The 24,433-nt window shown below is 34.6% G+C and overlaps 2 protein-coding genes across 2 annotated transcripts; one reads left to right on the forward strand and one right to left on the reverse strand.

Annotated features, from left to right (window-relative positions):
• Positions 1–1,710: 1,710 nt before the first annotated feature.
• Positions 1,711–10,315, reverse strand: LOC123675797 (protein takeout-like). Its single transcript, XM_045611317.1, has 5 exons — positions 10,177–10,315; positions 8,629–8,712; positions 5,158–5,305; positions 4,945–5,078; positions 1,711–2,092 (listed from the first exon to the last, which is right to left on the reverse strand). Exons 1-5 carry the CDS (start codon positions 10,232–10,234, stop codon positions 1,785–1,787), a joined length of 732 nt encoding a protein of 243 aa, XP_045467273.1. The 5' UTR covers positions 10,235–10,315; the 3' UTR covers positions 1,711–1,784.
• A 5,135-nt stretch (positions 10,316–15,450) lies between these two features.
• On the forward strand, positions 15,451–24,019 carry LOC123675795 (protein takeout-like). Its single transcript, XM_045611315.1, has 5 exons — positions 15,451–15,581; positions 17,365–17,448; positions 17,501–17,648; positions 23,383–23,516; positions 23,603–24,019. Exons 1-5 carry the CDS (start codon positions 15,509–15,511, stop codon positions 23,902–23,904), a joined length of 741 nt encoding a protein of 246 aa, XP_045467271.1. The 5' UTR covers positions 15,451–15,508; the 3' UTR covers positions 23,905–24,019.
• Positions 24,020–24,433: the final 414 nt, after the last annotated feature.

The raw sequence follows: 24,433 nt of genomic DNA on the forward strand, positions 1-24,433 counted from the left end.
TTTGGTCCGGTTGCACAGAAGCCAAACGTCTTCTCGGCATGACTGATAAGCTGATATTGTTCTCATTTCTTCAGTTATTGTCACCTTATGTGTTTGAACGAGAGAAAAAAACAGATTTAATAACAAATACCACATTGCTTTTCACTCCACCTGTAACAGCCTACAGATAATAATCGATTTTGTGAACAAGAGCCGATGAAGTGAGGAAGACTTTGATATAATCAACTCAAAACATCTTACTTTTTCCTTAGAGAACATATAATGTACAGATATTCACGAGATAACTTGAAAAAAATACAAATGAAGAGAAGTTCATAAGTGATCCCTAGCAATTGTTGATCAGTGTACTTGACAACATGGCTGAAGAACCTACATAGAGATTTCAAAGAATTTATCGGTTGAAAAACATACATTCTCGAGTAAAATGGACTTCACCTTCTTCTTGAATACCTCTTGATTTCATTTGTTTATTTCTGTAGGTAGGACATAGTACATTTTCATTCCCAAGTAGTTGTAGTTGTTTTGTGTCTTGCTGATTCTATGTTTAGGTGGAACTAACTGATCTTTTCACGTGTCGAGTACAGTACACTTGAGTGTTGCATAAATTTATGCAGGTTTGCACATGAACCTAATAGGCAAGTAGAGTTTATTATATTGGATAAGAATAGCATCGTTCTGAAGTTATTCTTATGTAATTTATACCCGTGGCCCCTTAACTTATTTGTGTTGAAAACGAAGAAAGTTCATAAATCGGACCCAAAGGTAGTTTGCTATTTCTTCTACTATATTCAACATACTCAGCCCCAAGCCTGTCCTGATCTATCTAGCCATATATGTAAATGACACTACTACCATGACCTCCATTCTGAAGATCAAGATCAAGTCAACCCTCGAACGAAGATCAAAACGAAATGTTTGCACTGAGCTTGAAATTATTTTAAATATCCACTCAAAATATCGAATTGGCCGGATTCATTTCCACTGAAATTTTGGGTATTTTATCCGAAATTTCCTTAAAATTTTCTGACACTGGTTACACAATCAATATCAATAAATTTTGCATGAAATTCTATTTTCAATCTAAATGTGAAAATGCAGGTAAGTATGATTCTTTCTTTTGGCCTCTTCATTGGCAACGGTGGGACTCTATCTTCATATCATAATATGAATATATCATATCATAATAATATGAATATGGAGTAAAAAAAGAAAGTAAAATATACTGTAGTATGTATCAGTATGAAGAACCTGTATATTTTCATACTTGAGACGACAAGGTCCGTATAACCAAACACCATCTTAAAATATAATTATATTTACTATGTTTACCCTTGTCGATCGTGTTGTATTTATCAACTCGCAAGGTTGTTGTGAATATACAATATAAATAGTAAATATATATCATGTCGCTAGATACATAAAGTAGTAAGAATGATCTTATTCAGGAGTAGTCTGTAATTCATTCATTTGATGCTCACATTCTGAGTTTTCATCTGTAATCAGTACAGTGTGCAGTAAGAAATAAATACCCTTTGATGAGTCTGGAGAGTATTAATTAACCATTCCTTCAACTGTATAACGATTGACCGAACCTACCCTAGCTGGGTACATCACAATACCCATAGCCATAAGTATATTTTATTGTAGAAATGAATCAAGCTATGCGCTAAAAATACAGATTATTATTTATGCAATGCAAATAAAAAATTATTTCAAAGACATGTTCGTTTATTTATTCAAGAGGGGTAGTTAATTAATCATCAATTCATTTCTTAGAAAACATTTTAAGATCTATCCAGAAACAACTCTGAAACTGGCACAGCATCAAAAAAGATTTGCGAGCTATTTTTGATTATTTGAGCAAAAGCCTCGAAATATGAAGGCCCCAATTCATTGAATATGTCTTTCCAGTTGTCGTTCAAAACTTTGTTGATGTTGTCCCCTAGCATTTTATTTCCATTGAATAAATTGTCAAATTGTAAGGTGAGGTGGCTTGGTCTCAGGATAAGCGATATTTTCTTCACTTTTATATGCTTCTCATTTTTGTCTGAAACAGTGTCGAAATCCATCGACAGTGTTGTGGTTCCCTTTTCTGAAAAATAGTATTATAAGTACTGACGTAAGAGTTTTTGGATGACACTATATGACAGATGAATGAAAAAATTGGTGTTCTTTGCTTTAAGCATTTATTGCGTTCAAAGAACTCGATTTATATACATAAGTAAGTATTGTTATGGAGTTTTTCATTAAAATTTTCATTAAAAATTTTTAATAAAATGTATTATGTATATAAATCGAGTTTTTTGAACGCAATAAATTTTTGAAGAAAGCATCAGATATATACACATACTCAATCAAATTCAAATAAAATGTCTCTCAGTTTGTCGTACGTAATACTTAGATAAATAATGTAGATAGATGAGTTTGACAATATGATTGCATAGCTAGGGAAATTTAAAATGACCTAAAATTACAGCTTTCTAGGATTCCAAGTATTGAAATTATGAATGTTTAATTGAAATTATGTTTTGCACAAAAAAGAAGGGAATCAATCAATTATCAAAAACCGCCTAAGATAGGGACAAAGAAGTTAACACTAGAATAATCAAGACGCTTTGCCAGATCGAAAAAAGTAATAATAAACAGGAGGTTCTATTCGGAATATCTAAATTGTTAGTAGTTTTCTTTTAAATATGTGGCAACACCTCAGTGCTGAAAATAGTTAGGACGATGGAGCAGTGGTTCCTACCCAAGAAACAAATCGTACCTTTCTTTCTCCGTAAAAGTCCAGGGTACCATCGACCGTGGTCCACTGTGTATATTAATATTATTTTTGGGTCTATTTTGAAAATTTTCAAAATTCAATATCCATAACAATAATTATGCATGTTTACTTGAAGTAAGCATTAAAAATGAAATGCGGTTATTTATAACAATGAAAAAGTAACAAAAGAAAAAATAAGTAACAGAAAAATTAAACAAATAAATTAAGATTTTTTTATAAAACTCCTTTGCGGACTTTCAACATTCAAATTAATATTATAGTATAGTCTCCCTATAGGTACCTGCGCTTGAGTCGCAAGTTATTTCAATTCATGAAGATCTTGCTGGGAAAGGAGAGCAACAGGTATTATTATCCCGAAAAAGTAGCAGGAATAGTTCGAAACAACAAAATATGTTTCTACCTTCATCTAATGTTTTATCCATCAGTCACTTCAAAGCCTATAACCGATATTTTATCTAAACAGCTCAACAATTGATAGGGATCACTTACTTGTTCTAAATTTATTTCTGAAATATTCGCTCCAAGATTATAAATTTAGTCAGATATCAGAGTATTTTCAGTTGATAATATGGTTCACTTGAGAAAAGAATGAAAAAATGGAAAGTTGGAGAGAAAAAAAGACTTTATTAGGAACACTCAAAATTCTGTGTTTGAATAACATAAAAAATTTATGATGAAACCACAAGAATGCTGAAGTTTCGGTTAAGCTAGTATCTAGTTGGTCCCCCACGAGCTCGTCTCAAGCATTCTACCCTACGAGGCATACTTTCGATCAAACGATTCATAAAATTTTGGGGCAAATTCGTCCAAATACCCCGTAAAGTGTTAGAAAGGTCCTCCAGGTTATTGATCGGTTGTTCTAAGGTTGACAATTATCTAGACATCTCAGACCAGACATGTTCGATGCAATTCATGTCTGGAGAGCGAGCTGGCCAGTCCATCCTATCAATAGCATGAGTTTCTAGCGCTTCATTAACCAGGCGACTACGGTGTGGACGGGCATTATCGTCAATTAAAATGAAATTCTCGCCCACGGCAGCCGCAAACGGAACAATTATGGGTTCAATAATCATATCGTGATATCTCTGGCTGGTCATGGTGGTGTTCTGCAGAACAACCAACTCTGTGCGTTGGTTCAAACAAATGCCTCCCCATAGATATATATATATATATATATATATATATATAGAACATATAGAACTTCCGCCAAAAGCTGTTGTGGGTACCATAAACTGTTCTGCATACCTTCGACCTCTTTCCCTCCAAGCAAGAATACGTCCATCGGAGTTGACCAAACGAAATCTAGACTCATCCGTAAATAAACATCGGCTCCAATCTTCAAGTGTCCAATTGCGGTGCTCCTCAGCCCATTGCCGTCGATGAACCCGGTGTTCCCTATTCAAACGGGGATGTTGTACCCTCCTACGTGCTCTCAAACCACGAACATGTAGTCGTCGTCTTACAGTCTGGTTCGAAATTAGAACTCCTGTTGCAACTCTCAGTGATCTATTGAGCCGCGACGCCAGGTAAGTGGGATTTCTCCTAGCATTGAGGATCAAAAGACGATCTTGGGCAGCTGTTGTACTGCGCTGCCGACCTCCCCCATGAACATAAGCTACTGAGTCGTTTTGGATGATCCTTTTCCAAGCCCGACTCACGACACTTTGCGAAACATTCAACCGCCGGGACACTTCTCGCTGGGACAAACCTTCCTGTATCCACCGTATGATTTGGTCCAGTTGCACATGAGCCAAACGTCTTCTCGGCATGACTGATAAGCTGATATTGTTCTCATTTCTTCAATTATTATCACCTTATGTGTTTGAACGAGAGAAAAAACAGATTTAATAACAAATACCACATTGCTTTTCACTCCACCTGTAACAGCCTACAGATAATAATCGATTTTGTGAACAAGAGCCGATGAAGTGAGGAAGACTTTGATATAATCAACTCAAAACATCTTAATTTTTCCTTAGAGAACATATAATGTACAGATATTCACGAGATAACTTGAAAAAAATACAAATGAAGAGAAGTTCATAAGTGATCCCTAGCACTTGTTGATCAGTGTATAATAACTTTTCTTATTTAGTTATCTCAACTGAATGTGAGTAATAAAATGGAATGATAACATATATAGATATTAGCTAATTTACCTCCTCTGATAGAAAATAGTCCATTTCCTTCCACAGGTAAAACAAGGACGTTCCCATTGATTTGATATATACCCTCCATACTAATTTTTTCGAATGTTGCATCCAACTGTAGTTTTCCTTTTTCCAAATCAAAACTAAAAATAAATTCAATCAGAATGACGGAACTTCATTTAATAATAATAATAATAATAGGAAATCTAAATTATTTCTCACGTGAAATTGGCAACTTTATGACTGCAAATTCCAAGAAGACTTAAGTTTTTGTAGTGTTGTACACATTTAATAATACCGCTTCCTGCTGGTACGACAAGCTCCGGTACTACGAGTGGATCGATCGAAGGGACTTTAAGTTCAGGCACACCTTCAAGAAAGAATACAGAATACATATTATATTACAGTCCATTCAGGAATTATTGACATCGAATTAGGCCATGAACGTCTAGTCGCGGCTTTATTTCTGGTTACAAAAACATCACCGAAAATTGCTATGGTTCATCATAGAAATAACCAGTTTAAATTTTTTCATCATTTTTGTATCCAAAAGATCCTGAATTTTCGAAATTACGATTATTACGAAGGGACGCATACAGTCATGATTTCATAAATTGAAATTCAGATTATATAACGTAAAAATATAGTGAAATGCTATCTCATTTCAAGGGAATCCAATGAAGAGATATCTATTCATTTAAGAGTCGCCCATGAAAGATCCCATTGAAGATCATTAAAATATACATATTCCTTTTCACCAAAGGCTCTTCAAAAATTGTTGCATTACTGATGGACATTGGATACCAACCTGCTTGCAAAATTCTTATCAAATAACTCTTATGGATCATTTTAACTGTGGTGTCTAAACTGGTGAAGGAAACAGAAAAAACTGGTTGATAAATTTAAATAGTGTAGCTTAGTGAATGGAAGAGCCATATCATAATAATACAGTAATAAAATTCAAAGAATCCATTTAGTACATATATGAAAAATTTTGACATCAAAGTTGTACTATAACTTTCAAAATTGGAACCAATTTATCAGCCGATGTGTAAATTACTTTCTAAAGTCACTATTTATTGAAACTGTTCATGACATGAATGATTGATTAAACAGGTATGGAAAATATAGGTACTATTTGTACTCGAGTTTTCTGTTTTTTATTGAAATGCTTATATACTAGTTTCTATTAAATTACATAAATTATTTTGCCCATAACAGCTTCAACTCACTCACTAAAAGCATTTTTGCATGAAATTATTGTTAATTCGTGAATTTTAAAATTTTATTGCATTCTATTATTATCTTTAAGTGGGTAAGAGGTGAAGAAATTCTTGAAGTTACTCTTCTGAATATATTATAATATAATATAAGGTGTGTGAATAAGTCTTTCCCGCTTTTTTTCAAATTTTGAGCCTTTATTGTGAAAAAATGGTTACAAATGAATTATTGAAAGTATTGGCCATCGCTAGCTACAACTTTTCCCCATCTTTCTGGCAACATACGAATCCCGTTGCGAAAAAATTCGACCGGTTTGGCCTCTATCCAGTCATCCACCCATTTTTTTGCTTCCTCGTAGGAATGGAAGTGCTGGTCAGCCAGGCCATGCGTCATCGATCTGAAGAGATGGTAATCAGACGGAGCAATGTCTGGACTATACGGCGGGTGGGGTAGGACTTCCCATTTGAGCGTTTCTAAGTATATTTTCACCGGCTGTGCAACATGTGGGCGAGCATTGTCATGTTGCAAAATAACTTTGTCGTGCCTGTCGGAGTATTGTGGCCGTTTTTCTCGCAGTGCGCGGCTCAAACGCATCAATTGTCGTCGATAGACCTCGCCTGTGATCCTTTCATTCGGTTTCAGAAGGTCATAGTAAACCACACCTAGCTGGTCCCACCATATACAGAGCATGAGCTTGGCGCCATGAATATTTGGCTTGGCCGTCGATGATGATGCATGGCCGGGTAGTCCCCATGATTTTCTTCGCTTCTGATTATCGTAACGGATCCACTTTTCATCGCCAGTCACGATACGATGCAGAAAACCCTTTCTTTTATGTCGCTGAAGCAGCTGTTCGCAAGTGAAAAAACGCCGTTCGACGTCTCTCAGCTTCAGTTCGTACGGCACCCAATTTCCTTGCTTTTGGATCATTCCCATGGCTTTCAAACGCTTGGAAATGGTTGTTCGGTCAACTCCCAATGCTTCAGCAAGTTCTTCTTGCGTTTGACACGAATCTTCATCAAGCAAAGTCGCCAATTCTTGATCTTCAAAGATTTGCGGCCGCCCGGAACGCTCCTTGTCTTCCACGTCGAAATCGCCACTTTTGAAGCGTCGAAACCATCCGCGAACACTTGAATCATCGACACAACCTTCTCCATAAGCTTCCTGAAGCAACCGATGCGCCTCGGCAGCAGATTTCTTCAAATTGAACCAATAAAGTGAAACTTCCCGCAAATGACGTCGACTCGGCTCAAATTTCGACATTTTCACGATTTCAAAAATTTATGATGCGAAAAAATTTCAACTAATGTGTTAGTGTGGAATTGTTGACAGATGAATAAGCTTTGATTATGACATATGTAACCATTAAATACTCGCACAGTATTGGTGGCGCCATCTCTTACAAAAAACGGGAAAGACTTATTCACACACCTGATATATTAAATACTCAGTAAAAATTCTATAAAGCAATTGGAATTTATTAAATTTTTGGATTACTCATTGAAGAGCAAAAAAACAGATATAACAATACTTGATTTCAATATAGAATATAAATAAACTATAGATGCAATGCCAAGACTTTGTTGAGCAATCCAATTATAAAATAATTCTCTCTTCATAGATTTATATAATCCTCATGATCACCACTGTCAAAACAAAACATCCAGGTAAAAATCCAAATATCCAGCATTCAAAATAGTGCTCCTTCTACTTTTGCCCTTGAATATACTTGAAAAACATTTTGTTTTCTTTCTAGAGTCCACTGTTGAATAATGCTGGCATTTTCAAATAACCAAGTTTCCTCCAGATAAATGAATTTCACATTTTGTTGCAAATATTCTCAGTATTCACCATAAAATCGTACTCAACTCATTATATTTTTCTGTTTATCAATAAGAATTTTCCTTTTATTAACTTTTTTGAACTTGGAACCAATTAAGTTTATGTAATATTGTCTTTGATTGATTAAAATCCAGATGCTTTTTGGTTAAATTTCATCCAGGCTGATATATTGGTTGCTTTTGGCTCGGCTTTTGGTAACAATCAAATCATTCAATGATTATTTGAAGGTGAAATCGTATTGCACAGGTTTTTTTCCCCTTATAATCCAGGTTGTAATGACTTGCCTTCTTCTTTTTTCAAACAGTACTGAGAGAAATACTCAAATAAACTAATCAATGTGTGTTTGAAATTGATACAACTTTTAAGTTTCAAAATTTCTTCGATCAAAACCAATAACACAAACAAACTGAAATCTAACCTCCTGTCAATGACATTTCTTATGCCAACCCGAAATCTGCAATTCAAAATGTTACTGAATGAGCCAGTACCAACTTAATTTCGATTTTCCAAAGCCACCCGGGATGTCAATAATTCCTGAATGGAATAGTAGGATTTAGCAATACCGTAATATCAGCCATTAAAATTGACCATTCTTCATTTTCGATAGAACAAAAATATGAATCAACTCACCTTTCGAAATTTTTCCTAAGGCATCTTGTAGTGAATCCTTCAAACATACATTATCTTTGTAATTACACTTTTTGAAACGTGCAGCTGAAATTGAAAAATAATTGATTACTGAAAATTTCGAAAATCTCGAAAATTTTATTTTTCTTCATGTGTGAAATTAATCTGAGTATTTGGCGGAAAGTTGAATTAAAAATATTTGTGAAATTTGACTTCAAAAGTTGTGACCGAAAACCAGTTATGGCAGTCTTATTTAAATCGTCTAGTGATCAAAAAACCTATAATGTTGTATACATATTCTAAGAATGCTTCAAAACTGAACAAAACCAAATTAACTTGATATTATATGTATATACATCGTATCGAAACAAATTTCCCTAGAAAATTTCAAAATTTCAATGGTATTTCTCTTCTCATATTACATGCCCAGTTAAAATGTTTAGCGATGGCGAATTTATTCATATTAACTTTTAATGTTTTTTTAGGTCAATAAAGATTACTATTATTATCGATTCTAAATAAATATCCCCTTTGCTTCTGTTATTGAGAAATAATATTTCTAGTGGACTGTCCTACGTTTACTTTTTCGGTATATTTATTTTTTCTGGAATTTATGAGAAAGTTTTACCTACACATCGATTAGTTCAAGTTGCTTTTTTGAAAGCAATTTAATAATAGTAGTTTCAACTCCTTAGCTCCTTTAAATTTAATGATTTAAGTAGATACTTTGTAATTTTAGTTTATATGTTCAGAATGTTCAAAAGTTGAAAGCAAATGATTATTGAGTGAGCTTTCGGTTTTTTAAATAGTTTCGGTTTTTTGTTTGTTTTAAGTTCAACTACTAAATATATATTTTACTTGTTCAATGAAATAGAAATCGAAAATATTTATGCATGCATGTGGTAGGAAGAAACTCTTGGTTGATATCTTACTATAAACCTATACGATGCTTAATATCAAGAAGACGAAAGAACTGCATAAAAAAGCCGAAAGTCCAAATTAGAAAGAATAGAACATTAAGGTCATCGGAGTTAAGTCCGTTTGATATTTTTTGTGGGGTTCCTTGACTCAAAAATTTACAGAAATCAAAAAGAGCCCAGAATAAAACTTGACATCACAAACTCGGTAAAAACAGCTATGTAGTCGAATGCGAGGGTGGGGTTTTATGATAGTCTCGGTTATTGTGAAGCTCAAGGCGGAAAATTTTTTTGAGCACTTACTTTGATGGGTTGAGATGAAATTATTTCTAATTTCCAGAAAATATAATTATTTTTCGATATTTTGTGATTTTTTACGAAATAAAAGCATTGGACCACATCATTTATCACACATCATTAACTTATCTAAGATTGTTCTGTTAACAATTAATCAAATTCGTTTCAATATTCGTTGTAATTCATTTTAATTTCAAACCAAACTCACTACAGTAAATTGAAAACTTTCCGCTGAAATATTTATTTACGATTTCATACGAAACATTGATTCCACGAGAAGAAAACAACATCAAGTGATATAATAAAACGGGATATATAAATTGTGAGAGAAACTTACGCATATTTGCTGTCAGTGCACTGACTAAAAAAGTGGAGAGTAGCAAAAAGAGTTTCATCTCCGTAATAATCTATATGAGATAAACTATCAGAACTACTCCTCAAACTAGATTTGTCAATTTATAACCACCGAAAAAAAGATTTGAGGAGGGTATAAATTTTTTATTAGCATTTTCATTTCATTCCAAGGTACAGAAAATAATTAGACTCACAAGGAATCGATTATAATTAATAATAATTTAAAATCACCTGCAGCAAGCCTGGCTTTATTGTCAAATTCTAACACTGCTTGTTAAAAATTTTATTGAGTCTATAAACATGATACAATTTAGTTCTTGCCAGTTACATTGTAAAAATAGAGATCATTCCGTTGAATCATTGAAATTATTTATTTCTTTGAGTGTTAGCTATGATCCTCTCAGTGCCGTATCTAGGGCGTGGCAAAGGTGGCACTTGCCACGGGCGCAAGGGTGTAGGGGCGCCCAAAAATATCAAAAGAATAAAATATTGGAGCACCAGGCGATACAAAAAACGAAAACAACGGGTAAGTGTATACCAATGACGAATGCAAAAATCACAGATGGTAGATAGGAGCGACGTCGACAAAACGGATAGATAAAGGAAAATAATAAACCTCGATCTTGAAAGCGATAATAAACTCATAGACCTTGAAAACGTCCGATTTTTTACTGCTGTGTCGATTTCAAAAAAGGTATTCCTTCATTTTATGTGAAAATTTTCGTTCGCCTTTGCGAAATCTTGGGGGTTACCTCCAGTATTTCTACGCCTTTAGGGACATCCTGAATATTTCCACATTTTTATTCCGGAGAAAAGTATACACAAGTATGCAGCGTTTTTTGTTCAAAAATTTTGTTCAAAACTGATCATCAGATTAGGTTGCAAAAATGCTTATTCTGATTCTGAGGTTTTTAGTCATTTTTCTCGTTGAATCGATTGAGCCCATCAGATTTAAGGTGCAAAAGGTTATAATGTGATTGAGGTAATAATAGAGCAAAGAGTGGTAGGAGGCAGAAACAGCATTGAATATTGATGGCACTACATATGTATCTGGTGAGAGACAACTGCTGATGGGAGTGCCTCAGGGCAGTATTCTTGGACCCCTTTTGTTCGTTATTTACATCAATGATTTCGCTGGATTATTTGATTTTACACGAACTCATCTAACTAGATGTTGGTGGCCAGAAAAAGTTAAGTTCGACTCGATTGGACAACAAGGCATTCGTGAATTTTTGAGCACGATCAAGATTTTCATTGAAAGTGGATTGCTCAATGATCCCTGTGGTTCTCCATGACAGGTCTCATTGCTGTTGAAGAGATCCTTTCTTGCACTGCGTCATTTGTATCGGCATGGACATTTTTTGCACTTCTCCTCGCGAAGGTATCTCTGTGAGTCACTAGTATTGTCCAAATTAAACTATGGATTGACAATTTTTTATCCTCGTTTTGATTCTGTTGTATAGATTGCAGAAGGTAGAGAACTCATGCTACCGGTTTATCTTTGGCTTGAGAAAATATGATAGGGGAATAAGTGTTGGCATAAATCAACTTGCGTGGCTCAGGGTCGAAAATATTTTTCGGCTTCAGATGACGATAACTGTACAACGAATTTTGAGTTCCTCTGTTCCTACATATTCAAAGGAAAAGTTCATTTTTAGGCGCGATGTTCATGAAGTTACCATTGGACATGGACAAAGGCTTGCGTTGCCTAGATTCAGTTTAGCCATACTTCAGCGCTCCTTCACTTACAGTGCAGTGAAGGTACATAATGTTTATTTAATTTCATATGGGTTGCTCTCTGTGAGATCTAGATATTCACGAGAAAAAAAAATTATAATACATGATAGTCTAGCCACTCAATCCCAAATCAAAACAATCTTTCCCTCAATATTTTTCTCAATGATCTCACTAGGGATTCACGGCTTGGCTCGATATTCAAGCTACTTGGCTCAAGCTCAAGTAGCGTTGATTTCAAGTCAAGCTCAAGCCAAGTAGCTTGAATATGCTGCTGTTTCAAGATTATTGTTTCTTCTTTTCTATTTTTTGTTGGTATTTATTTTAATTTGGGATTAAGTGGCTAGACTATCATATATTATATTTTTTTCTCCTAATAAAGGCACTATTATTATTATCATTATTATTTAAATGATAATTGGATCTTGTTCGCTGCATTTTGGTATGAATCTCTACATATTTCAAAGTTTTCAAGAAGAATTGTTCTGTTAACAAGCCACTATTTTGACTATCTACAAAAACCAGTTCTTCCAGTTGATGTATAGTTCATGAATGTGTCCATACGCCAAGGTCTAGGAAAAATGAATGATCCTATTTCCTGATGAACTGATTATGGCCATCATTGTAACTAGTGTTCAGCATTCAGAAACCGAGTGAACGCCGTTGAACCATGTTGGAATGTGTCCCACTCAAGCCCTTCAAATCTGCCCCAAGTAATGAAATTGTTTGCAAGCAGCATTGGAAGAAAAAATTGTTAAATTAGTCAAAAAAATTGGTTATTCGTTTCCGAAGTCCCTTGAATTTACAGATAATTCTTGAGATTGATTTTCACCTGTCGAAGTGTCAGCTGTTAACTATATTCAAAAGCAAAAAACTTGAAGATTCGCCTGCATCAATTCTCCTTTTTTTGAAGAAGTTTCCTGAAAAAGTTCGCTTACTGATAATAATTTTGTGATATATGTATAAGGTTGTGACTTATAATGGATAATCCTTTTGGGAGGATATATCCCCCTTACCCCTCCCTTGGGTAAAAAAAACGGGGATTGGGAATTAATGAATTCAAATTGGGAATAATCAATATCAAATTGGGAATGAATAATATCAAATTGGGACGACATTTATTGCTATTCAATTTGATTTTTTCTATGAAATTACCTTCTCCTACTAGCGTTTCGAAAATATTACTTTCCAGTTTCCACACGCATTGACGTTTGAAAAGTAGTACTTTTGCAAATTCGTGTGAAAAAAAGCCCTGCTATTCTCTCTCCGCACGATTATGCACGCGGAAAGTGAATTGCAAGGGTTTCTCCGCAAATATACGTTTCTTTATGATGCTGAGCGCACAAAATTTTATTTCTTATAACGTGAGTCGATATCAAGACAAAAACTCTCCGGGAAAGTGTTTTATTTACGCTAGTAGGAAAAATATTGTTCCTAACTCATGTGGAAAGTGCTTTTCCGCACTCGAAAGCAACTGCAGTCTCTTGCGTAAAAGTATCATTCCACACTTGTTAGGGAAATAACTATTGTATGTCAAAAGGGAGAAGCGAACAAATCTTTACCAAAGTTCAATTAAAAAAATATTCTATGTAAAAATGAAAGATCCCAAATATTTTCAAATTAATCTTATTGAATGTGTTTTAGAGATACAAAAGTGGAATAACGAATTCACATAGAAACGAATGTTGTCTCAATTTGAATTTGTTAAGTGTTAATTTTGAGTTGAAAAGGCATAGTGTGCATTTAATTGATCCAGCTCCGCCACTACTCCGGAGTAGTGTGCATTAAATTGATACGGACCCGCAACGGCGAGGAAACTTAAAAAATCGGATGTGTACAACGGGTCATAATTTATATTGACGAGGGGCTATGATGAAACGATTCTAATGAAATTCAGCATAAAGATGTGAATATTCTACATAAACAAATTTTAACCTAGTTAGAACAGTTGTTCCGAAAATACTGGATATTTATATTTCTATGTTTGCTGCATAAATGGATGCATTCGAAATGCACTTCGCAAACGACTAAGGTAGGTAATCAATTTCAAGGGTATAATATTCATATATAAAAAAACCTGCTTTTCCTGTTGGTGATTATTACGCTTCTTTCTATACTAACTGACAAAGAAACTGCAACACCAAGAAGGAGCTGGTTAAATTTTAATTTTTTTGGTAAAACATAGATAGTATAGCAAGGAGTAAATGAATGAATTTGGAGAAAAAAATTGTGAAGATTTTTTCGTGTAAACAATTTTTGTGACTTAAATATTTCAGTCGTTTTTTGCAAGTTTTTTGAATTTTACAACAAACCAGATGTTCGAGGCGATCCAAAGTCGATGTTTAGTGAAAATGCATAGAGCACGTTATCCAAATCAATTTGAAAGAGGTCGACTTATTGGTCATGGGAAGCGGGATTGTCATTTCGAAAAATCGCTAACCGTACGAACAGAAATCCAAATACAGTTATGAGATGTTGGCAAGCGTGGTTTGATAATGCCCAAAATCGAAGAAAAGTAGGCATCGGACGTCGAAGGGGCACAAATGAAGTTCAAGATCGACGTATGGTCATTAGAGACCGATTTGCGACAATTCGATTTTTGGCTGATGAGTGGTTAGGAGAACAAGGTCATTCTGTAACTGCCCTAATGGTTTACCGCCGGATAAGCTCTTTTGGACTGCAGTATTATCAACCGCATTTTGTGTTACCTCTGACGGTTGAGCATCGCCGACAACGATTACAGTGGTGCAGAGAACGTCAGCATTGGAATGTGGAATGGCATCAAGTCGTCTTTTCTGATGAATCTCGATTCTCCTTGGTTGCACATGATGGCCGAAGAAGGGTTAGACGACGTCGGGGAGAAAGACGTGAACCTCAGTTTGAGTTGAGTGTCATGTACAACAGACAGTAGTCGTTATGGTATGGAGTGCTATTGCACGCATGCAAGTAGGTAACCTTTAGTCTTTCTTCGAGGTAACATGACAGCGCTGCGTTACCTTCAGGAAATAGTTCTCCCTTATCTTAACCGGCTCGAGATAATGCCCGATCTCATGTTGCCAGAGTTAGTTTAAACTTTTTCGAAGCGACCCATGCGAATATTTTGCCATGGCCGCCCAGATACCTCGATCTTTCGCCCATGTTTGAGACATCATGGGTAGAAAAATTTACCCCAGCCCCCACGGACTTTGGCGGCTCTGAGACATGAATTACAGGTAGCTTGGGATAGTATCCCTCAAGAAGAAATATTAAATTTATTGCATCAATGCCGAGACGTGTTGGGGAGTGTATAGATAAGCCCGTTGGACAAACACATTATTAACAAATTTATTGAAAAAATAGGTAAACCCTTCGTTTTTTCTTATAAATTTCAATCGTTTACTCCTTGCTATAGTATCAAGGTCCTCTATGTTCTACCAAAAAAAAAAATTAAAATTTAAACAGTTCCTTCTGGGTGTTGCAGTTTCTTTGTCAGTTAGTATATTTATTTTGATTATTTTCTTCTCGTATATAATCACTCAAGATATTGAGGTTTTCCAGTTGGTATCTTATTCAATTTTTGCAAAGCAATTTTTAGTTTGGAAATGTTTTTTTTGTGTTATTCGTTCACTTGTTTTTCGTTGTTGCTTTTCGAGTTAGTGAGCTCAGAAAAATTACGTGAGTATGAAATTTATTTTAACAGATTTTCTACTATTGCGAACTTTTTTTAAAACAAAATACTCAATATTTTCGTTTGATTCAATTACATTAATGAAAAACATGAATTTGTTATTTTTAATTCGAAAGAGAAAATTTCTTGACTCACGAACCACTGAATGTGAAATATAACAGGAAGAAATAGTCGATTGAAACATCATTTCAATGAAAATTTCGAATTTTGAAAAAGCTCTATTCAACCCCAATATCCAATGAAATAGAAATATCAACCAGTTTTTAATATAAATAAGAAATAAGATTGACCAATATTCCTTTTATACTTCGAACCTTTTAAATTATAATTACAATTAATTCATTATGGAGAATAAATATTAGGATTTCGTTTTAGATGAATCTATCGATTTTAGAGTACCGGAGAGAAGACTAAGATCCCTTATTCTTCTTATTCGCGGTTCCTTTCCGTAGAATTAATATAACCCAAAATTCGCCACTGTGTAGAAGGCTGTCAACATTTAATTCTTTTTCATGTGATGTTGATATTTTCAATGTTCAACTCCATGAATTGAAAAGACTTTTAAAATTAAAGTTGCCCTTTGTTTTTTCAGTATGGTGATCATTCTCAGATAATGTTATGTTTAATTTTTAGTTTATAGTTTGTTTTCATTATTTCAATATCTTGTATGATATAGGTATTAATTGTCAAACTGTGAATGCTGTATTGGGGTTTACCTGTTTGTATTCCTATTTGTCTTGAATAAAAAAATAAAATAAATAACGACCCAATTTTGGTATTAGGAGTATAACGAGAATCAACTACTTATTGAAAGGATCAAAGTTATAGCATATTTCACCTGAGTAATTAAATGTTTTCTCATTATTAGAAATAAACAGTTTTATCCTCTGTTCAAAGTTTCAGACAGTTGATAAAAGCATCAATCAATCATAAAAAAATAATAAGGAGAAATAAATGATTAAGAAAAAATAATACTAAAGAAAATTGTCATAATGTACGCATAATCTAAAATTCCCAATTATGCTAGATATGTTTTTAATCCTTTTTTTGCATTGGTAGCAATTTCAAAATTCGGCATGCGTTGATATTTCACAAAACAAAGTAAGGAATTTATGTCTTTTGAAATATTGATTGTACATATTAGTATTATTACTGAACCTGCATTCCTTTTATAAAATATACTGACCATTATGCCAATATACCTATTCAAGTGATGAATTGGAATGAATATTTCCCTCCTGTCAAATATTCTATGTATATGGAGAACAATTATCGAAAATTACAGCGATAATTGCATTGTAGGAAGCGAAACTGCACTGCGATAATTGTCCTGTTCATAGATGCATAGTTTCTATGCATCTTACACAGTTCGAATCTATGGCAATTCCATTCTACATCAGTTTGACAAGTGATGTAACAGTTTATTCGGGAAATATTCCCCCGAATTACACTCGTGCATCAAAATGACCGGATAATTTCGCATTCCAGCGTGTTTTCTTTGAAAAACTGCATTCGGTCATTTTCATTTTTGGAGAAAGAGCCCTCCACCTTCGGTGTCGGGCTCTTTCTCCAAAAATGAAAATGAACTCATGCAGTTTTTATGACAACACGCTGTCATGCAAAATTATCGGTAATTTTGATGCACTTGTGCAATTACTTACGATAATTTCGCAACCTGCCAGTATATTTGTTCACAGAAATGCAATATTACACAATATGAACAAGAGAAATCAAAACCGAAATATTTATAAAGATTTGTTTACATATTAGCTGATGATTTCAAGAAGTGCTCAATGAAAGATACAGAATGCCTAAAGGATGCCATACAAGATGCTCTTCCGAAACTTGAGAATGGTGAGCACCTAGTATTTATGACGAATCTTTTTTCTCAAATTCAGTGTTTTAGGGATTCCCAATCTTGGAGTTCCCTCCCTAGATCCTCTTTATATTGGAGAGATGGTGATAGGAGCTGGAGCCAATGCTGTTGACGTTGTACAGAGATTTGAAAATGCCGAATTGATTGGACTTTCAAAATCGAAAATAAACGATTTGATGTGCGTTGTATCATTTTATCACGATCAGAAGTACTATTATCATCAGATTATAATCTCACTCGTCTGTTATTATCTGCTATGTACTTAATTTTTCCAAATGATGTTTGGATTTTATATGGGTAATTAGCATGAAGGACATGCTGTGAACTCAATTAATTAGCTCTCAGAAAATATTATCGCAGTACCGATTTGACTTTTACATCTCCTGAAATATTCCAATATCAGAATGAACGGGCTCATTAATTTTTTATTGCTTGTTCCAGCGTCATATAATTGCGTCACTATGTGATTCTCCAATTCTGAGCCGGGAATTGTCTTAAACGATAAGGTTTCACTTCTTGATAATGAATTCGAATTCAAATATGTTCGTCCCTCTGAAACTCAAGAGCCAAAAGTACATATATAATATGATTCCTCTGCGGCCACAGCCTGATATCAATCTTCCAAATATAGAAATGAAACTGTTGCCATAACTAATGGATAAAATTTGCGACAATAAGAAATTTATTATTTTTTCTTTTGGCTATAAATGTAGATTCCGTAGACCTCAAGATCAAAGTTTTTCAGTTTTTTGTACTTGTAATGTTGTACAGAATATAGCGTCAACGTAAGATTTTTTCATCCATATTTTGGAAGGAGAATATGATTGATCGATAAGAATAGAATAAAATCGAATTTGAAACTTTTGGATAAATTTGTCTCCTCCAATTCGATATTTTCATTTTCAAGCGTTTCCAAAAAACATTATATTTTTAATACATAATTTCATGAAAAAGTAATGAAGTTCTCAAACTAAGACTGTCATGTTTTTTTTTTTGGGAATAAAAATGTTTATCTCATCAATGAACAGTTTCAATATGTTTCAATGATTTGTTTGCAACGCTTTATTTGAAAAATGTCGATATTTTGGTAAACTCATTTGGGGACCTCCGTTTATGGGATAATCTTTCTTGAAATAGTGAATAATTCTGACGTTATTCTGGAATATCCTGTATAAGACCATGGAATACTGTAGAACTCCTTTCTCTTTTGTAGTAAGGCTATTTGCCTTTTACTGCTCCATCTCAATATAATTCACCTCTGGTGAGCTACTTTGATCTGCTCTAGCAGGTGGAAATATGCCACTCAGACAGAAGATTTGTGTAATCATTACACAATCTCTGTGTCAGTTAGGGTTTGGCTTTAACACACACTTCCTAGGGAAGTGCCATCTTCGGTCGTTTTTGTTTCCTAGAAGTTTTTTCATCATAGTCGCAAGCCTTCCTTATAAGAGGGTTTGCATAATTTTCCATTTTAATGAAGGTCTTCACGCTCAGATCTTTTAGATGGTCGTCTAGGAATGGTTTCATTTATCCGTATGTTGCTGACAAACCATGTGCATTTACGGCTCATCTCAGGATCGTATTCTGCAGGACTTGAAGTCTCTGCAGATGTGTCTTTGCGGCGTATCCCCAAGCCGGGCATGCGTAAGACATGACCGGCCGAATGGTGGATTTATAGAGAAGAAGCTTGTTGTAAAGAAACATTTTGCTGCTTTTGCAAAGTAGCGATTGCAACACTGCCGCTGCTGCCTTTCCCTTGGTCACAGCTGATGTGACGTGTTGATTCCAAGTGAGCTTCTTGTCAAGTATCACTACCAGATACATGGCTCGTTTTTCCCTTCGATCCTCCTACCGAAAATTACGACGTGTCCTTGGGGATCATTTTCTTTCTGCTGAAAAGAACGGCTTCGATCTTCTCAGGGTTTACTTCAATTCTCCATCGAACAAACCACGATTGAAGTCTGTAGATGGCGTCTTGTTGGTATTTCATTGCCATTTTGGGACACAAAGAATTGGCAAGAATGGCGGTGTCGTCAGCGTACAGTGCCATGGAGGTTTTCTCCGTTTTTTGGCATGTCGGATACATATATTGTAAACAATATTGGAGACAGCAGAGATCCTTGCGGAACTCCGGTTGAAAGACTCTGAAGACAATACTCCGTCAACTCTAGCTCTGAACTTGCGAGAATGCAGGTAAGAAGCTATAAGTTCAACCATGGAGAGTGGGAAACCTGCCTCAAGCAGGGGCGGATCCAGACGATGTTTGAGGGGGGGGGGGCATAAAAAAACACGGCTCATATAGGTTAGCAAAATAGCGGAATTTTTTGTTGGTACCTACTGGGTCAAGTGTTTTTTTTATAGAAAGATGGATTTTAGTAAATCATATTCAGTTTGCAAAATTTTTGTAGGACAAAATCAAGTTCAAGAAAAATTTCACATATTTCATAAATATATGTGAATTTATTTCATAAGAGAACTCAGGCGCAAGAAAGTATAAGGTGTAGTAAAAAGAAAACCATTATTTTTGCATGAAGAACAAGGCTTCAATTACCATAGTTAGAACGATCCAATTAGGGTCAAATATGCGCTGTTCCGTTCGATAACTACAGTTCCAAGTTAACAGTTGTGCCTTAGGTGATCAGCTCTTCGTAGATGATTCCCTGCCAATCTCACTAAACACACAGCAAAACCTTATGGGCGTCTCCGAAGGGCTCACCGCGTTTCGACCACGACCGTTTTTGCTTGACGTTGTCATAAACGATCCACTTTTCATCACCAGGTACCAAGAGTTTCAAAAATGGGTCGGTTTTATTGCGATTCTGCAATGATTCGCAGTGGAAATTCAGTCCATGCGGTTTTTTGCGTTAGCTCGTGTGGTATCCATGCATCTAGCATCTTCTTGAGATCAGCCTTATGCAAATAGTGTTCCAAACGATTTATTGTGCAGTCTTAAGCTCTTGAGCATTTCAGCGTCCCGGCGAAATGAAATTTCACCACCCTGTTTTGGCTAATTTATCAGATTTTTTTTTGAAGGAAACTCTGCTATTCCTGTCAGGCATCTTTTCAATTTTATATGAAATCGTATTTTTAAACTCAAAATCACCTTGTCAAATTTATCAAAACGTCCTACATTGTTTAAACGCATGACGCTCTATATTTATAAATCTATAGCAAAAAAACGACGTAATTCCTAAAGGGGCAAAAATCCGTGTTTTATTAACTGACTTTGCGCCCCTACGATTTGGCTCCCCGGCAAAATGTCCGGTATGCCGCTCCTGGCGGCGGCCCTGATTGGCCTTCCAGTGCGTGGTGCACTACGAAATTACCGGAACGGAATCGACGAAACCAAAATTGCTATGATAGGCTATTACAGTATCAGCTCCAAAAACAATATTTACATTTTCAGCCGCCTGGCTGATATTTTTGTCTTTATCTAAGAAAAACTATAAAATATAGCGTATTTTCTTTTTGCTAGTGTCCATCTTTGTGGCGCACTCAAACTTAACTTAGTCAACTCATCACAAAACTGTCAGAATGTTTTTGTAGTGCGAAATCTCATCTTTCTAACGCCATATACTGAAACCCGATCGGACTTGTACAATGCGAGATAAAGATAACTAAAGTCATCTATTGGGAAATAATGAATTCCTTTTTACTAGACCTATTAAATAAATACATATGATCAAATATTAAAATTTAAAAACAAATTCTATTTTTTGACAAGCGTATTTTTATATAATATTTTCAACATTGAGACTGCTACAAATGGTTCTATATATATGCATTAATGCCAATACATTCAACCTGTCTTCAAGCATTCTAGTTCATATTCAATCTTTCACCCTTGTGAGTGCCCACGCATATTTTTCGATTTTTCAGGATAAATTTTTATATTTATAAGGTCTGCCATACGTTATCAAACGCTTTGGCTACAACGAAGAACACAACCCCTGTGACTTGTTTACGGTTATATCTATCCGTGATTTGTTCCACTACTCGGAGCACTTGTTGCACAGTGGAATATTGGCTTTGAAAACCGAACTGTTCCAACTCTATATTTCTTCCGTTATAGTAATATAATATAGTATAGGTACAGAATTCTTTATACTATGATAATACCCAACTGTTCAATGGCGTGCCTGGCGAATCCTCAATTGGGTGGCTGTATTCTGTTGTAGACTCTGTTTTTTATTGTTTCTCACCAAATGTTGCTCATCCCAACACTTTTACACCGTACTGATGTGGGCCAAAAGTCCGAAACACGGGTCAACGGTTAGCTCTTCTCCTTGAGGGATGTGTCCTTATACATTTTCTTTGATTTCCAATACCCCTCATCACTCATTATTTCCTTTATATGTATTATATTTGTTTTTGGTAAACTGAATGTGGTTCACTAGATATAATATTAAAAATATAATTTTGTCAGTCCGACCCTGCGATACTGGTTATTAACTAGAACTAGAATATTGGCTGTTATCCTAGACTTATTCGTTGAAATCTAATGTAAATCTATGAAAGCATTCAAGAGTTATATTTTTTTTTAAATAAATTCATACTGCATTCACAATAAATGGATGTATAGTTATTTATCAATCACACTGTTTAATCTATATTGATGATAAAGATAATTGATAGATTTAATGAACTCTGTTTCTAGAGCGAAGGCTGGTTTTGGAACCCTCTCCCCTCATGGAAATTTTGTAGACATACCTAAATTTTTTTGTTTGTTTTATCATGTAGATACTTTACGGTTTTAGGTGTTTTTTTCTTGAATAATAGCATATTTTGGAAAAATACAAAAAACTCATGAAAACTACCAAATATGAAATATATGTATTATGTACATATTTGTATTCTTTGCTTCTAATAATATTTTTATTATAAAAGTTAAATGTGTCTGAAGGTCATTCAATATAATTTTCAAAAATTGACAACATTGTGCCATTGCCTCACAATATGATATATCTTTATGATGAATACGAGTTTCGTCTTGAAATACAATTCCAAAAAATATGGCCAACCAAAAGAAAATTCAAAATATCCAAAGCGGTTTAAATTGAGTAAACGGTCAACTCATAAAATAACTAAATTAACATGAAGACGGACTTACCTTTCGGGATTTATGTATTTTTTATATAATTTTTCCTCATCAGGGCTTTATAGTTCGAAACTACTAACTGAATTCACCAACTGACAACCTATATATACTTCTCAAAAATTGGAATTGAGAAACCGTTAGCTAACTGAACTCTGATGGGTTCATAGTTGTTTTGTTCGTTATGGAAAGTTTTTTGTGCAATCTGAAAAAAGTTTTCGAAGTTTGTACCTATCCTAACTTCATTAGGACCATCACCGACAGACACGTTATTGACCTTCGTTTGTTGCTTGTAAAATGATAAGGAATACACGAATATGAACAAACTTCGGTTTGATTTGTTTTCACAAAAGTATGCTCCCACACCTGTATTTTCTCTGTCCAACAGTCAAGGTGTGGATTAAAGTCTCCTGACTCCAAGCAAAATTCACTAGAAAATCACATAAAACGTTTCAACCATAAATGTTACGTATGAAATAAAGCACATGTAGCTAAACCCTCCACAAAATTTGAGTGGATTAAAGAAGATTCATTGCAACCCGAACTGCTTGATGTTCCAGAATGCTTTGAACCAGATTATTTCAGCGTTTAATTCAGAAAATTTTTCTTTTGTGGTTTTTTTTTCAGTTTTTCTTTATTTTCTGGAAAATGCTGTAATTTAAAATCGGCAAAAAATTTTACTTCTAATCTGGTAGGTAATACCGTTAGAAAAAGGCAAAGTCATAAATTCCCACGGGAGGGGGAGGGTTATTTATAATGGTTGTCCATGCTTTTTTCTTTCATAATTTTACATATCTAATATTTCGATTTTTTTCAGGTTCGACATTGATAAAGGCAAAATCTCAATCAAATTCATAGCTCCAGTCGCTCATTTGAACACTTCATACAAAATTGATGGTAAAATCCTTGTTCTTCCGATCGTTGGACACGGACAAGGATCCCTCAAACTTGGTAAGCTCTTTGGAAAAAAAATTCTAAAGAAAATAAATATTGAATTTTTCAAAAACTGTCTGTATTTAACTCCTACTATATTTCAGAGGGTTTTCAGGGAGACATAGAATTTGACGTTGAGATCTATTCAAAGAGAAATGAAAAATATCTGAGAGCAAAGAAATTCACTTTTGAAATAGTTCTGAATAGGGTGGTATTCTATATGGATAATCTCTTCGATGGAAACAAACTGCTTGCCGACAATATGCTCAAAGTTCTGAATGATAATTGGGAACCGTTGTACAAAGAAGTCATCGCTAAGTACGCTGCTTATTATGGCAAATCTTTGACGGAATTGATGAACAAACTATTCGCTAAAGTACCCATATCGGAGCTATTTCTGGATTGATGATGTTTTCGGGATGAATACTAAGGATCTATAGGTGCAAGGACTTAATTAATGAACATAGCTTGTTGACAAAATTTTAACCTCATTCGTTTAATATAGACAGTTTCCTGACAGACTGATTCAATTTTCATAACATCCCTGTTATTTTATGTATTTGGCTCGCTTTCCTTATAAAATATTTGACTCGAATATTAAAATGGACATAATCTGGTTTCTGAGATAATTTAAAAAAGTTCTCACAAAGATACATGAGTATCACTAGAAGAATTTTTTTTTCTAAAAAGTAAAATATCATATTTATTTTCAGATATTATTCACCTAACTCTACTACCACCATACTATTCACCAAATACTGCTGAAAGATCGAAGCGTACCGAACATATGATTCTTATTTTCTAGCAAACTGCTTCTTTAAGATAGTGCACGAGGCAAGTATTACTAGAATGATATTGAATTTTTAAAACGTTCAATATTTGAAACTCTGCTGAATATTTGGTTCCTTCAGTGCCATCGCTAGGGAGGAGGCAGG

Source organism: Harmonia axyridis, chromosome 3 (assembly GCF_914767665.1).
Source record: "Harmonia axyridis chromosome 3, icHarAxyr1.1, whole genome shotgun sequence".
Taxonomy (NCBI): Eukaryota; Metazoa; Arthropoda; class Insecta; order Coleoptera; family Coccinellidae; genus Harmonia; species Harmonia axyridis.

Coding starts and splice junctions, on each gene's coding strand:
- LOC123675797 (XM_045611317.1), bottom strand. CDS start 10,234: ATGAAACTCTTTTTGCTACTCTCCACTTTTTTAGTCAGTGCACTGACA. Junction 5,079..5,157: donor CATAAAGTTGCCAATTTCAC/GTGAGAAATAAT, acceptor ATTTATTTTTAG/TTTTGATTTGGAAAAAGGAA. Junction 2,093..4,944: donor ACTATTTTCTATCAGAGGAG/GTAAATTAGCTA, acceptor ACTATTTTTCAG/AAAAGGGAACCACAACACTG.
- LOC123675795 (XM_045611315.1), top strand. CDS start 15,509: ATGTTTTTTTTGTGTTATTCGTTCACTTGTTTTTCGTTGTTGCTTTTC. Junction 17,649..23,382: donor TCGAAAATAAACGATTTGAT/GTGCGTTGTATC, acceptor GATTTTTTTCAG/GTTCGACATTGATAAAGGCA. Junction 23,517..23,602: donor ACAAGGATCCCTCAAACTTG/GTAAGCTCTTTG, acceptor ACTATATTTCAG/AGGGTTTTCAGGGAGACATA.